The 16,806-nt window shown below is 33.2% G+C and overlaps 2 protein-coding genes across 3 annotated transcripts; both read left to right on the top strand.

Moving 5' to 3' along the window:
• The first annotated feature begins 1,837 nt into the window (after nt 1-1,837).
• LOC11412473 (mitochondrial zinc maintenance protein 1, mitochondrial) lies at nt 1,838-6,012 on the top strand. 2 transcript variants are annotated; one of them, XM_003591479.3, is made up of 3 exons: nt 1,838-2,178; nt 3,957-4,049; nt 5,745-6,012. In XM_003591479.3, exons 1-2 carry the CDS (start codon nt 1,935-1,937, stop codon nt 4,031-4,033), a joined length of 321 nt encoding a protein of 106 aa, XP_003591527.1. In that variant the 5' UTR covers nt 1,838-1,934; the 3' UTR covers nt 4,034-4,049; nt 5,745-6,012. The 2 variants fall into 2 exon arrangements, with proteins under 2 accessions (XP_003591527.1, XP_024639572.1); XM_024783804.2 differs by having other exon boundaries at nt 1,839-2,178; nt 5,740-6,012.
• Nucleotides 6,013-6,941: 929 nt separating this feature from the next.
• LOC11420020 (pectinesterase inhibitor 6) lies at nt 6,942-8,422 on the top strand. Its single transcript, XM_003591478.4, has one exon. It carries the CDS (start codon nt 7,187-7,189, stop codon nt 7,778-7,780), a length of 594 nt encoding a protein of 197 aa, XP_003591526.3. The 5' UTR covers nt 6,942-7,186; the 3' UTR covers nt 7,781-8,422.
• Nucleotides 8,423-16,806: the final 8,384 nt, after the last annotated feature.

The raw sequence follows: 16,806 nt of genomic DNA, 5'->3' as shown, positions 1-16,806 counted from the left end.
CCAATGACCTCTATAAATACATCCTCTCCGATTTTCAGCTTCAATACCATCAAAACACACAAACACACCAAAGAAAACCATGCAATTTTTTGTCATTAAGCTCAGGATCTTTCTCATGCGGTCGCAAATAGATGAGTTAGCTCTCTATTTGACTGCATGATGAAGATCCTCAGCATGTTGTCAAAAATACAAACAACCACACCAAAGAGACCAGACCAAATTTTTGTCATTGTGTTGAGGATCTTTCTCATGCTATTTTAAGTATATAGATCTCGATATAACAGCATGATTAAGATCATCAGCATGTTGTCAAAAATATATAGATACTCCTTGATGCCTCCTTGATACAGAGATAACTCAAAAATATCAAGAGGTTACTATGAGTTAAATTTTGCTGCTTGCCAGATGAATATATCATTTGGCAAGGCAGCAGGATATAACTCAAAGAAATCCTCTTGAAAACACCTTCTCAAAAAATTCATCATTTCTGTTATTATGGTTTTTTTTAACTGTTTATTTTTCTCATGTTGCTTCAATTTATGTTATGTACCTTTGTTCTATTTTTTTCAAGGCATTTGCAACGAAAACGATCCAAACAAAAGGGTCTGATGCAGTTCGGACTTTAAAATCCGGAATAGCTTCATGCATTCCGGATTATAAAATCCGGAAACCCTCAGTAACATTTTGGCCGGTGACGTTTCACCAAAGGTTATGCCGGTTAGTGGAGTTTTAATACGTTTTTTGGACGGTTTTGAATGAAAAACACGTTTTCCTTGACTTCCAAATTACCTATGACTTGTTTTAGGCTATAAAAAGGCTTGGATCTTCAACATTTTCCTTCATTCTTCTTCACCCTCCTTTCTTACATTTTCTTCAAAAAAAATTAGTTTTTTAGGTAGATTTTAGGAGTGTTAGTGGTGTCATGGTCATTGTTGACCGCTCATACGACCCCTGCAATTGCATTGCAGCTTATGCGGGGGTCGTATAACGGTCAACAGAGACCTTTGACATCAACGAAAGACACAAAATATTCATATCGTATTTGTCCAGATTATATATTATGGAAACACTAACAATCTGGTCCGGATTACGTAATCCGGCTCAGGGGTATTTATGGAATTTTGTAGGGCGCGTGAGAAGGCAACAGGGTGGGAAAAGTGATAGTCTTAGTGTTATAGCATCTGAAGTTTGTGCTAGAGATAATTATATACGAGACAGAGAGTTTGAGAAAGTTAGTATTTGTTTCAAATGATCTTTACCATCCCATGAAGTAATGATACGAAAAATATGAAGAACATATCAATTTTCTGATTATTATCAATTTCGAGGGTATTTGCTCATAATGTTATTGTTAAAAAAATTAAAACTTTTTTTTTTCAATTTTTTAATTTGCAAATACTTCATTATGATGGGACATTATTTGTTAGATGATATGACAATGTCATGTAAACAGTCAACTACCCCATCATGTTAATGAAAAAAACTGAGGAAGAAAACAAATTGTCTAATGTTTAACAATTTTAGAAGATTTTTTGCATTTTCTCTAAATTGAGAGGGGTATTTGCAAAAAATTACAATTTTTATTTTTTTTCTTTCTATTTATTCTAAAAGTTTTAGACATGAATATTAAACGGCGAAATGACAAAGCGATCATAAATTCACACATATTGACACACAAAGTGAAGGTTTTAGGGTTTGAGGCCCGAGCATGACATCTGATCTAACAATTTTGATACTTTCTATAGTTGAGTTAGAACTTATAGGACAACTTTGTTTTTTCTTTCTATTTACTCTCAGTTTTTTTTTTTTTTTAGACAAAATTTTCTATAGTTGAATGAAACAAATACGACGACGTGTAGGAGGAGCATTACTGCATTAGGCTACTACCAGTCTGAAGGAAACGAAAGGAGTAAGAAAAAGAGATCATCGGAGAGATGACGAAAGGACAAGTTCTGAGCGCGTACAGGGCGGTGTTGAAAGCCACTCGGAAATCATTCGTCGGCGATCATCATATGCTGAAGGGATCTGCGGCTGAGGTGCGTAAGCAGTTCGAAGAAAGCCGAAATGTCACCTCCGAAGCGGAAATCCAGAAGCTTCTTGCACAGGCCAATGAGGCCGCTGAGTTCGTCTCTACCATGCTCGTTCAGGCACCACTCAATAATGACGCCGGCAGTTACGGTACTCTCTATCTCTCTCGTTGAGCACTCCACCTGTTCGATTATTTGCTTCACTTGGATTTTGAAATTACAGCATGCTTATAGTTCTATGTACTCGTTATTTTGGCTTTTTCTTTCTATTTTTTGTTGTTTTGAAGTGTCGGTAAACATTGTTGTTTGGATCAGTTTTGATTACCTTTTAGCTTATGAGTCCTTCTTAACTAAGGGAGTGTTTAAATTGGATTATGAAAACAGTTTATGACATGTTGGTAAGCTGTTTCAACTTATTTTTATAAGCTCTCCAAGATAGCTTATAAAACCATCTTATAGCTTATACAAAAACAATTTGTTTTCTTTTAACTTTTATTATAAAAATAGCTATTCAGTTTATACATTAGGGCTTATCAATGATAAACCCTTTATTGGGATGAGGGGTGGGGGTGGTTGGGTAGCTCAACTGATTTGAGTTAAGGGATTAAAGGAGTTGATGTGTCAAAGGTCTAGGGTTCAAGTCTTGGCACGCATAAAAATACTAACATCACAATTAATCTACTAATATTTGCCATTTAACAAAATAAATTGATAAGCCCTTGTTTTATAGTCTGCAAATTAAGTACTTTATCCAAATATGGCTTAAAATTAGTTCATGGTTTTTCACTTGTAAAAGTCTTATCAACTTGTGTATATGTTTATGGAGAAGTTAAATAATTGAGATATAGAAACTTAGTTTCAACTTATATGGGAAGCTACAATTTAAAAACATTTATTTCATTTTATAAGTTGGGTCTCACAATTTTTCTCAGGAACTAGAAGTGGTTTTCATTCAAATTTATGTTTCCCTTTCTATAATTACTTGATGAGAAGTTCATCCAAATTGGCTCTAAGGTCCAATTTGGATAAGCTTTTATCTTACTAGACTATGGACATTTGACACGACATGGATGCGACGACACTATTAATGTAAAAAATATAGGACACCACATATCTGCACATCTCAATTGAGCAATTTATTTCATATTTTCAGTAAAACTTTTTTTTGGTATAACAAGATATTATAGTCTTTTACCTTCATCCATCCATATACTACCAAAAAGCTAGAAATGATGTAATCAACATTAGTGTCTTTTACTCATTGATCATCATTACTTCGACACATCTTTGACTCTAGTAAATATCTTTGAGAGGTGTCCAAGGAGTATCCAAAGAGTGTCCAAGGTGTGCTGAAGCAGAGAAAAGTTTATTTTGGGACACTTGCCTGAGTTGTCGAGACGCATCGTACGAGCTTCGTACGGGTGTCTGACAGTGACGCGTGTCGAATACGAGGACACACCTAATCTCAGGCTTCTGTGCTTCACAGTTAGAAGAGCTTCTTAATTGAACTATTATATAGTTTTTGACTTACACAAAAACTAGTGTTTACAGAGAAGTTTGAGAGAGTTTCTGAAGAAAATAAGACAAGGACACTAATTTTAACAGATATGGTAAATTGTTGTTTAGAAAACGCATTATTATTACAAGGTTTTTTAGTAGTTCTTTCTCCTTAAGTGCTTGTTGAGAAGTTTATCAAAACCAGCTCTTTGTTGCTAGTCAAAAAGGCTATTATAAGTTCATAAGTGTTTATGGAGAAGTTTAATAAGAGTGTCTGAAAAAATTTAGGTGCAAAATTTGATTTCAATATATAAGAGAAGCTGTTAATTCGAATATTATAATCATTTTTTTAACTTTTTAGAAGTGTTCATGAAAATTGATCCAAACTAGTTCTGAATCTTTCTCATTACTTTTGTATACTTTTTGTTGCAGTAGTGAAGCCTGAAAAAGAGCATGCTGGTGCAACCCTTGAAATCCCATCAGAAGAAATTATTCGTAAGTCAGGATAAAGATAGAAGTGAAGAGGTTAGAACAGAATGTTTTCTCTTCTAGATTGTTTATTTTTGTTTAGGAGCGATAAGTAATTTTTCTAGTGCTTGGGACTTGAAATTTCTCCTTAGGTTTCTTTTTGTGGTAGTATTGGTGTACCTTTCAATGTGTTGTATGATTTCGTGATGTACTGCACCTTTCTGGTAGCTTGTTTCAACTGAAATCCCTACATTTTATATTCATTTGGGTTTTGTTCCCCACACGCTTAGAGTCTAGAGACACAAGTCGTTATAGTTTTATCGTGAGCACCAACTTATCGTGCATAATGGTTATTTACAACTTGCAAGGATTAAACCCTAATGCGTAAAAACATGAGGATTTGTCCTTTTACTATGAAGAGCCAAAACTGAAATGGGAGCAGATATATACATTCATACATTTAGCTAATCAATAACAGCATAAACAGTAAGTCTAGAAGTACTAAAACTCAAGTGGGTTAAAATTGTAGGGATATTTAAATCTTTCAAATTTAAGGGTTTGTCTACACTTCCTCTCCTCCGGGGTGGCTTGAGCTTTGAGGTGCGGTTATGATGATAAAACATAATTGTTGACCACCCTGACTCCCTGATATATTGTTTAAGATAAAATTTGAAAATGCAATTGATAACAATGTATAGCTGTCATTATAATGATCAGCATACTCAATTGATTTTTCGAAACAATCAATAAACCATGGTGCATATGTGTCGCTGGCAGCTGAGTTCAGGTTCAGACACAAAGTACCACTGTACCAGTGTTCAATTTTGAGAGTTATATATGCTAAAGAATTATGCTTTTGCTATATAATTATCAACATTGCTTAGGTTATAATATGATAAAAAGATATAGGGGAAATAGAGTCTGGTTCCGTTGTTCATCAGTGTAAGAATTTACTGTTTGCATCACCCAACTATAGAGTGGAGTTTATTCGGAGACAAGTCAATGTAGTTGGTCTTACTCTTGTGTAAGAGCACACTTCTTTAGCTAGGCTCCACTTGTTTAGGAGTATTCTTGATTTCATTTCATTTAACTTGTATCATTATTGAAATGAAGTTTGCTATTGCTAAAAAAAACTTAGGTTATAAACAGTACCTAGTTTTGTTGTGAAACACTAACCTACAATCTAATGAGGAACTGCTAGAAGCCAAACAATCACAAGCCCAAGCTCTACAAACTGCATATACTATAACCTGCCTACCGACTAACCATTTGGTGCTTGTTTGGTTGCCGATAATTTGCATAAAAGAGAGAAAATGTTGCTATCGCAGTTAGTGAAGAGTTTGTAATCCATGTTTTTCTGCTGTGAAGTTTTGCATGACAGCTCTTTATTTCTGTGAAGAACAAACATAAGATGACGTGTTCACTCAAGACTGTAGCATTTCATAGTTTATCACTTGTACAAAATAGTGTGAAGTGTGAAACAATAGGTCAGTTGCCCTTGCCAGATTGAAATTGCTGTCGGGAAAAAAATATGCCAAACGCAGTTGATTTGCAGAATACGACATAATTAGAAGGAAGTCATGCTGCATACTATTGATGATCCGAATATCCACTCTATTTTTAATACCATTAACTGATTAAACCTTGTTACCAGTTGCTTATATGTGATCCACGATAGAGTCTAATTTTTGGCTTTCAAGTCAGGCAAATACTAATTAATTTTGCATCCCCATTTTTTATTTTGTAGAAAAGATGCAAGCATGAAAGACACCTGCTGTATTTTAAACCAACACAAATTTTACGTGCTGCTAAGATCAGAGGCTGGATTCGGTTGCTTAAGCGTTGTCTTTTTATTCTTATTACAACTTTGTTTTCATTGCCATTTTGACTAACTAGTTAAACACAATTGGTGGCAATGTACCATCTCTTTGGTAGCTGAAAATTACGTGTTTTATACGTGCAAGGACTAGAGTAAAATTACGGTCATTCAAATAATTGATGGCTTTGATATCGAACAATATAAAAATAGTTGTTTCATATTTATTTATGGAAATTCCTAATATGGAATGAAAGAAAACCAATTATAAATATGACAAAAGATTAAGAAGTTGCCCAAAATATTAGGAGAGTATGTCTTAATCTTATCACATCACTTAAGGAAAAAGTATCCATCCGTCACCTTTGTTTTGGGTCAAATATAGAGATTCCAGTAATTAAACGGCTTGATGAAAGACCCACAGTACAAATATATCACCAACTTCAAGGGGTTTAGACCAAAATACACTCTCAACAAATCAAACCAATTAATGCACAAGAGAAGTTCTGGGAACTATTAAAGCTATACCAAACCCAGCAGTAAAGAACCACTAAAAGACAGCTAAAATAAAATAGGATGATGACAGCAACCTATAGCTAAAGACCATTATAGGAGAAAATTAAAAACCAGTACCCCACTTGTGATTACTAAAGGGGACAATCAACATTGAGCATCAACCCATGCAAACACTTGTTTTATATTCGGAGCTTTTTTGTACCGTGCATTGAGCATCAAACAAAACAAAATATAATGTGGTAACTCAAATCAATATTCTATAAAAAAAAATATTTCTGCTGTTGATTACTGCTTGTCAACAAACCAAAAAATAGAACGAGAAGTTTTATAGTAAACCCTTTATATTATTCACTCTTTAATGTGTATCAGTATAATTTGAGGTTTTTATGATTTTTAAGCTAGCAGATTGGTGAAATTGATTACTGCACTATTAAATGATCTTTCATGCGAATGAGCTGTACAGAAGCACTCACAATACTATAAAAATAGAGATCTTGTTTTATCCAAGATTAAAGAGAAACTCACCTTCCAATCACATGTTACTTACTTTTCCCATCTGTTTCATATCACCATCCATATACCTTTTTTAGTTGAACTCACTAGTCTCTTGCCTTTGTAACAACCTACCTCAGAAAAGGTGCAGTGATGTGAGACATAACAACAACAACAGGACGCTATGAAGGAACCCACCTTTTTCAAAAATAATAGTCATACAGTTATCTAACTCTACTATAAAGAACTCTACAAGGTCATTCCTAACTTTACCAACCTATTTTTGTACTGTCAAGTGCCAAACTAGCAGCATAACTTACTTTGTTTCATCTTGCTTCAAGTTCAACTTCTCCTTTGTTCGTTTACCATAATGGTCAGAAGAATATCACACCTTACCTTACTGCTTGCATTTATTTTTATTCCATACCTTGCAAGCCAGTTGGTATTTGCAAAAGGGAGAAACAATGTTAGAGAAGCTTGCAAAGTAACTAGGTATCAAAACCTTTGTATGCGCTCGCTAGCACCGTTCTCTTACAGTGCTGGAAGAGGCCCTAGCAAGTGGGCAAGGGCTGGAGTGTCGGTGACAATCGGTGAAGTTAAGAATGTCCAAGCATATCTCACAAACTTAACTAGACACGGGCGTTTAAGAGGAAGAAATAAAGTTGCACTATTAGATTGTGTCGAGACTATTGCAGATGCCCTTGATGAGCTTCATAGATCACTGAATGTGCTCAGAAGGCTTAGTAGAAGGACATTTGGTACCCAGATGGGGGACCTTAATACATGGATAAGTGCGGCACTCACAGATCAAGATACTTGCCTTGATGGGTTTCAAGGCGAAAACGGTAGGAAAATTCAATTGCTGCAAAATAGGGTTCTCAAAGCCTATTATATAACCAGTAACGCTCTAGCTCTTGTCAGTAAACTTGCCACTACAGGTCTAGGAAGCATTTCTGATCCATAGAACTTCTATGATAGAAGTTATATGTGAAATATTTCCCCAAGAAGCTAAAATAGGCTGTTAGTAGGAGTGTAACTGATTAGGTTTGTGATGCTCCTCTCAGATACTTCACATGCATTATTCTTCTGCTTCGAGTTCTCTGCTTTTGAGAAACACTATGAGAGTTTAGTCTCTAAAGTGAGATTCATTTGATTTCTTTTCTTCGGTAGCTAAAAATAATAGTATATGTTTGAGTTATTCATTTGGATCAATTAGTACCATTATGGTGTTTGCTCTATTTTTTTTTTTTTTTGAAGGCAATCATTCGCGATATGCAAGCAATCCTTTAAGTCTGAGTCCTCATCTTATTTCATTTCTATCTTCCGAGTCTTTGATTTCTATCTACATGAAAATAAATGTTATTTTAACATCGCCATGATATTTTTTATAAGCAAAATTTATTCAATTCAATGAGAATACAAAGGGATACTCAAACCCAATACAAACGTTTCGGATACAAATATCACTCACCTTCTACAAACGTTTAAACCTGTTACAGGAGAAACATAACAATCAGAGAGTTTGTATCCCACTTTTACAATCACATGAAAGACCAAGATGTAACTCACCACTTAAACTATTGTAATGACTATAGCTATTTGTATACATTGTAGATTCGTAGATTATTTCGTGGACGTTTTTATACAATTTTTTTTTTTTTTTTTGTCAAATAGTCTAATGGTTAGAAATTCAACTTTTAAAGTTAATAAATGAGGAACCCGGAGTTCCAAACACGACCCTTGTATATATAAAACAATGTCTCTTTATAACTTTCCTTTCTAAAATATTGACTACAATTTATAAGGGTTAATCTGATATTTTGTTTATTTATGTTATCAAATCTAGAGCACGATGGGTGAAGCTTGGTGACAATAACACTTTGTTCTTCCATGCTCAAACTATTTTTCGGTGCAAGCGAAACAAGATTCACGGGATGCATGATTCCTGAATGACCTTTAGATGGATCAAAAGGATACCTTTCAGGTGGATGCTTGAGAATTATGTAAGGATTTTTGTGTGCTTTTAGCCAGAGTAGGGATTCTTCTTCCCTTGTGAGTTGCCTAATTTTCGTAATCATGGCCTAAGTGCTTTATTGGGGAATTTGAGGGAGTATCTGGAGCAACATCAAACCAATAATCGAAGACCATACAGAGTGAGACATCACATCTCTACCTAAAATCTTAAGACATTAAGTACATCAGTCGCCTTTCTTATATATCAATCACCTTGTCAATTCACAGTTTGGAACTAATCATTCACACTTGAAACCAACAATCTCTCTCTCAATTGTGCGTTTTCCACATTTTATATTTTCGTCGCTGTTACAACCAACACTTAATACATTCATAATCAATGTGGGAGTAATCACTCACACTTGAACCCAACAATCTCTATCTGGGACAACCAATGAAACACATATCTTGCCTGCACTGCCATAAATACTTTATACAATGATCCAATATCAGGATCTTACTCAAGCTCCTCCACCAAGACAAACCAGTGCTATGGTATCACTTGTTGGAAGGATAAGGGAGCGTCATGAGCAGGGGCGAACCTGGCCTCACAAAACCAGTGTGGCACAATTTTTTTTGCAGGTTGTCTTATATATTATTTATCACAATATTATTAATAAAACAATTGTATAGATTAGTGGTACATATGAAATGATTTTACTTTAGGTACTCTAGTTCAACACTTGCTTTTTGCATTTTTTTATGGTATTATTAGTTAAATTAAATGTTAAAAAGCAAAAATTGGGCACTGCAGGAATTAAATTACAAAACACCATACACATATAATTAAATTACAAAATTTAACTTATAAACCCAAGTTCCATTGGTGAAAGGGACGAGCCCTTGCCACTACATAACAACATACGCATATAATTAAATTACAAAATTTAACTTATATGATATAATATTTAGCTAAAAAGAATTTAAAAAAATATATATAATTGGGCCTTGACTGGTGTGGCACTTGCCACAGTGGGCCTAGTTCAGGTCGGCCCTTGGTCATGAGCAACAACAAACCAATGAGCTAGACCAACAAGAGAGATAGAGTGAGAGACCACATCTTTATAAATTTAAGAATGTGTTTGGATGGGGGATTATCTTGAGGTAACGTAATTTTTTGAAAGAATTGAAATCATATTAAGTAAATTCCATTGTTTGGATAATAATTTAGACATTTCTTAAAATGATAAAAATTTATGAAGTATTTTGTCCTGGTTAAATTAAGAAAATTTTAAATGACACCAGAAAGGTAGAACTTTCAAATTTCTTCTAACAAATTCTTCAAATTTTGCATTTCAGTCCTTGTATTGTTCAAAATGTTCAAATTGACCCCCAATAAATTTTCAAAAAATTATAAATCGAACCCTATTATGTTTAAAAATTACAAAGTGACCCCTCAAAATTTTCAAATTGACCCATATTTTTCAACTTTCAAGATTGACCAAAAAATTCAAAATTTACAAAAGTAGCCCAAAAATAATAACAATGAAACTATTTATTACTCCATCTAAACAAAAATATTTAAAATTAAAGACAATTCAATTGAATAATTTGAATTTATTAAAATTCTCATTTTTTTAAAATTTCTAATTACTCGATCCAAACACACTCTAAAATATTATGCATGAGTTACCACTTCTTTACATTGTATTTTCAGTTCATTCATTGATGAAGACTAATCAGTGAACTCAACAGTACTTTAACCAATCTGATGATGTTGTTTTTGGATTTCCAAATAGTTGTATTTGGATTTCCAAATTATATTATCCACCGAAATTGTTACTAGGTTAAGTCACGATCAGGTCGCTCTCTTTAAGACGTTTCGTGGCACTGTCCAAAATTGTGCAAGACAGACTATCTACCACGCCTACTCCAGGATAAAGCAAGCTCATCTACAATTGTTCGATTAACTACTGCAGTGTAGAAAACCGTTCGAGAATTACACCTCCAAATATGGTACTGAGACCAATCTTTAATACTAAAACCACTTTAATATGGTATTGTTACCACTCTGTTATGGTGCTGAGACCACTCAAATATGGTGTTAACACCATTCTAACTTTAAGTTCTCCAAACTATCAATATGGTACTACGACCACTCAAATATGGTGACACCACCATTTCTCCTCAATTAGAAAAATATAAAATAATATTTATATACCGTTAAGACCATTCTTAATTTCGACGGGACATTGTCATTCCAAATAGGGACTATGATCTTAAAAGTATTCTTTATTCCGATGGGACATATATTATCGAAGGGACTGTGTTTTTAAGACCATTTTTAATTTCTTAATTCATAATGGAATTAAACCGGAAAGGGACTATGGTCTTAAGAACACTCTTAATTCCGAAGGGACAGAAAAAAGGAGATGAAGAGAAGAAAGACTCGTCAACACAAGTTAAGGAATGGAGAAGAGAGAAATAGTTCCTGACAACTCAATGAAACTATTTAGTGTGTTTTTTGAACTAGGTGAGCTCTCCTTTTACAGGGAGAGTTTGTAACTAATTTGGAGAAACATAAGAATTAAGTAAACTTAAAAATTAAGCAACCCGCATATCAGCTCAAGTAACAAACTAATCGGATAAATTCAAAAAGAAACAAATCAACAAGATTAGATGAAACTAACTAATGAAGAAAATATAGAAAATTCAGTTAGATTTGTTGGAACAAAATGTGTTTCACAATGAACCTTAATGAGTTTTGATGATAACAAGGTATTAAAAATTTTCAATTGGTTATTGCTAATAATTGTTCAAGTGTACAGGACCAAAAGCAAGTCAAGTAATTTCAATAGGTCTTGGAAGAACAATGGAGAGCAAAGGAATTCGAAGCATCTGAAGAAAACTGCGTCTGAAGCTAAAGTGCTTCTGAAGCTGAAGTGCCTCTGAAGTGATGACGTCATCGGAAGCAGAAGGTCATCAGAAGCAAGGTTTTCATCAGAAGCGAAATTATCACCAGAAGCTACAATTGATCCATAAGTTTAAACTGAAGATTCAAAGTAGCTGTTTAACATTTCAACCTTGTCTAAGAAGAACGAAGAATTGAAAGGGAGACATCAACGGTCATTTGGAGAACACTAAGTACTTGTCCTTCGTTAACAGAGTTGACAAAGTACAAGTGTACAACCACTACCTCCACTACTCTGTTTTTGTCCACGCTACAAGACAAGAAAAACAGCCATGCCTGCAGAAATGTTCCTTCAAGATGGGAATGAATTTGAAGCTAATTCTTCAAAGGACTACACTCAAATCAGGCAAAGGATTACTGGTGGATGATCAAAGGAACTCAACGACTCTTTAGACGTGCTAATCATCTCAACGTCTCTTTCACGCCTCTATATAAAGGAGTGAAGACTTGAAGAATGTAGATAGAGATACACAAGTTAAAAAGCGCCAAAACTCTGTCAATTTGATTCTACAAAGCACACTGAATTTCTGCACTAATTTGATATATCTTAGAAATTCAAAAGTCTAGAGTCTGTATCGTATTGTATTGTGAACACCACTGATAGTATATCAAGTGTTCAAATCAAACTTATTTCATGGTATTTTTGTTTGATCATAAGACTCTTGCCTGCGTGCTTGAGCATTAAAAGACTCTTGCTTAGTGCTTGAGCATTGGAAGACTCTTGCCTGTGTGCTTGAGCATTTTGAGAAGTCTCATACTTAGAGAGTATTGAGCATTTGTAATCTTTGTGATTATAGTGAAATCTCCTTGGAAGTGCAAGGGGGACTGGACTACTTCCGTTTTATGGAATGAACCAGGATAACTGGTTGTGTCTTATTCTTCTTTTCTCTGCTTTGATCTTTTCCGCTGCATATTTGATTATGGTCATTACATCAAAAGCATTTTCAAACTGCTTCTGAAGTACTATCAGAAGAAGTATTTTTTTGAGAGAAAAAGAAAACACAATTCAACCCCCCCTTCTTGTGTTTTTCTCACCTTCAAGATTCTCAATCTTATCACAACAAACATAACTTAAAATTGTGGGAAGTGATATTCATGAATAAAGAATAATAATTATTATTATTTTTATCATTATCAGGTATTTAAAATTAAATATCACTATTTAAACATATTAATGTTTGTTCTATTTTATGTGGGACCTCCACACTCTATTTTTTCAATTACACAATACTATATCAAAGTTTAATAACTTGATCTTTAATCTTTCAACATTTCAATTTCCTTCCATCTTCACACCAATGTTCCAACAGATAACTAAAGAGGAATTTTGAAAATCTCTACCTTAAATTGTTTCTTTAGTTAAATTTGTGGAAGTCAAACTTCTGTTGGACCTAATAGTTGATTCCAACCATCACGGCTAAACTTTTCTTAGATGTCTGGAAAAAATTTGTGTGGAGATGCATGTCCCTGGCTCTTGAAACTGAACTCTAACTATGGGCAAATGGTTAAACATTAATTCCACCTTTGCCGTTTGATTGAGAAGAAAAAAATATATAATTCAAGGAACATGACACCATTGACATGAGAGTGAGACCGTAGGAGTCATTTATTGATTTTGACAATTTGCATAAGTTTGGCATGAGTTAGCCTCTTATATTCCTCCATGCAATTAATGGAAGGGTCTATTCCTTAAATATCTTTATATTTACATATGGACAAACATCACCTAAATACTCATAAACAAAAGGTAGGCATAAGTTTGAACCGAAATAACCACAAAAAATATTTAGCCTGACTAAAGGCGAAGCTGAGATTCTAAAATAAAGGGACCAAGATAAAAATATACGACTTAATAGAGATTTTTCTTTTTCCATGCACTATCCCAAGAAAAATCAATATATTATTGATATTTTTCTTATTACTAAATTAAATATAGTTCAACCTTTTTTTTTTTTTTTTTCAACCCTTAAATCCAAAAGAAGAAAAAAAAAAAACTGGTGCATTTAACTAGTTATTGTTCACAAAAGGTGTTTATTTTGGGAAAAAAAAAAATTTAAAAAAAAAAGGTATTTGTGACACGGGGTATGCGAGACAAGCAGGTTCAGGCATATGACGCGCGGTATGCGTGATAAGTATATCTGTGCTTTATACCAACACTTTCATGCCTCATGGGGTTTGATTTGGAAAGAAAAATATATACACGTTTTCAAATGTTAAAAATAAGGATAAGGATGTAAATAGATATTGATGAAGTAGATAGTATGACATTTGTGTATCATGTTTGATAAATATGATATACAGATAGATATGTATCAATTGAATAATTATAGATATACCGATTCTTTGTGTATTTTGGGGTGTGGCCAGGTGGAGGATGCTCGTCATTTGTTTCTCTCGTGTCCTTGCTTTAGGGAGTTGTGGTCTCTGGTGCGGTTTTGGATTGGTTGTGATGGTGTTGATAGTCAACAAATCTCTGATCATTTTGTTCAATTTATCCACTATACAGGTAGTGTGAGATCAAGACGGTCTTTTCTTCAGCTTCTTTGGCTTTTGACCGTTTGGACTATATGGAATGAAAGAAATGCTAGACTGTTTAAGCAAAAGGAATCATCTCTAGATCAGTTATTAGATAAAGTTAAGTTTTATTCTTTGTGGTGGTTGAAAGCCAAAAAGGCTTGTTTTATTTTTGGTGATCATTTGTGGTGGTCTAGTCCTATGTCGTGTTTAGGCATTGGATAGACCCTTTGCTTTTGTTGTAAACTGGTGTGTGCGGTGGTATCTTGGCACATCTTGTGCTTTTGATATCATTTAGCATTGTTATTATAATTCATTTTTGATTGTTCAAAAAAAAGTTATTCGCAGATGCGGATTTTTTTATCATCCTTAGTGAAAGCCAATAGTGTACATTGTGTTTGATTTTGCGATGACAAAGTTGATTTAGAATGAATTGACTCTGTAAAATTAATTAAGTTTTTTTTTTTTTGACGTCTACCCTTGCCTGTTTTGACGTCTAATTAAATTTAAAAGTGAGTTCAAGATAAAATGATATATATATAAATACATTTATGTAAAAGTATGTTGAATTATAAATTTTATTGTAAAAAACAATTCTAAAATCTAAAGCTATAAACCTCAACTTCAAATTATTTTTTATTCATGAGTAGTCAAATATATCAAAATCACTTCTACACTTTTAAAATTAATTTTGTTTTCTTCGTAAGTAGTCAAATATATCAAAAACACTTTTTTTTTTGAGAAAAAATATATCAAAAACACTTATAATGTATTTGGTTCCGCATTTTGCCACCCGTGCCGCACATATTTTGACTTTATATCAAATGTTAATACGTTATTAGTTATGTTTGTATCTTTTCTCTTGTTATAGAATTTGAATTATAATTTTAACTCATTAACTTCTTTTAATCTCTTAACTTATCCATCATCCTCTAAATTAATTAGATTGATTTGGTTGCTCAATAGATAAGCTAAAGTCATGATTAGGATTTTAAATTTAGATTTTGAAGGCAAAGAATTCATTAAGGTGTCCCAAAAATTTAACAAATATGTTTCATTTCATTATGGCTTGTTTGATAAAAATAGCGGATAGCTGATAGCTTTTAGCAGATAAGCTAACTGAAGTGTTTAGTAAAAATAGTGGTTCAACTAGCTGATAAATGTAAAATGACATAAAAAGTATTTTTAATTCATAATAAAAATTATATCATTAATTTAAGTATTTGTAATTTTGTAAACTAATTTTTCTTTAAAAAAATACTTTAAATTTATTAATTTAATATATCCTATGTATTATAAATTAAATTAAATTTTATTCACTAAAATTTTATCTTATATTTATTATCATTTAAGTGTTTCCACTTTATAAAAAAAATAACATTTACCTCAAAAACAAAAAAAAAGATAGCACTAATAGAGTAATACTAATAACAGAGGATAAAGAAAATAACACTTACCTAAAAAAAAAAAAAAGTAACACTAATAGAATAATAGTATTTTGTTTCGTAAAAAAAAAACGAAGGTATATATTTTTTCAAAAAAAAAAAGGGTAAAATTGGAAGAAAAAGTGAGAAGCTATAAGGTATAAACTCAAACGCTACTTGGAATAGCTTCTGAAAAATAGCTTATAAACTCGTTAAATAAGTTATAAGCTCATGGTGAAAAAGTGTTACCAAACAGAATTTTTTTTGTCAAACAAACTTATAAGCTATAAGCTAAAAGCTCTTTTTTAAGGTTAACCAAACAGACCTAAATAGCTTGAGAATCTTTGTAATCATGGCCCATAGATGGTTGAAGCAACTTGAACATTTTTTAAGCAGCACGTGCCTTTTGACAAGTCAACGTTGCTTCCAATTCAAAGAACTACCAAACAAGAGACGACGTGCAAAGAGTGCACTATTAGTCTTAATTGTTTAATTAATCATGGAGGATCAAATTGTTTTTCTTTTTAAGGATGGCGGATTAAATTGCTGTCAAGCATATCATAATAAAAATATAATTTTAAATAATTAAAATGTTATTTTAATTAGTCAAAATTATACAAAATGAAGATAATACTGTACTTTCTTAACGGTGCACCGGCGACCACTCCCGCTCGTGTCTGCCTTGGGTGTTACATACCCATCTGCTTCCGTTTGGTTCGTCCCCGGCCACACCGTACTGTGAGAAGTTTGCGCTGATACGATTTGTAACATCCCAAACTACTTTAAGCATTGCCGACTGATCCTACAAACCAAAACGAGTCTTCTCAGCGTGTTTTGTCCTCACTCGATTAGAGCGAACACTAAAATTATATCCGCGGGATACCTGTCTGAACCAAATCCGTTTTGATAAATTTTTCTCTGTTTTGACTAGATTTAGGTATGTGTTTCGATTTTCTTTCAATTTCAAAACATAGGTACAAAACTGGTAATAGAGATACATGTACCCACCTGAACTCATACTCAAACCCGTCTCAAATGTAGAAAACTAATTTCTTACCCCTTTTATTCAATAAATAGTATCCTAAACCCAATTTTGTTTTGGTTTATCACAAAAAACCTTCATTGTTT

Source organism: Medicago truncatula, chromosome 1 (assembly GCF_003473485.1).
Source record: "Medicago truncatula cultivar Jemalong A17 chromosome 1, MtrunA17r5.0-ANR, whole genome shotgun sequence".
NCBI classification, from domain to species: Eukaryota; Viridiplantae; Streptophyta; class Magnoliopsida; order Fabales; family Fabaceae; genus Medicago; species Medicago truncatula.
This window is presented reverse-complemented; position numbering and strand designations above follow the sequence as displayed.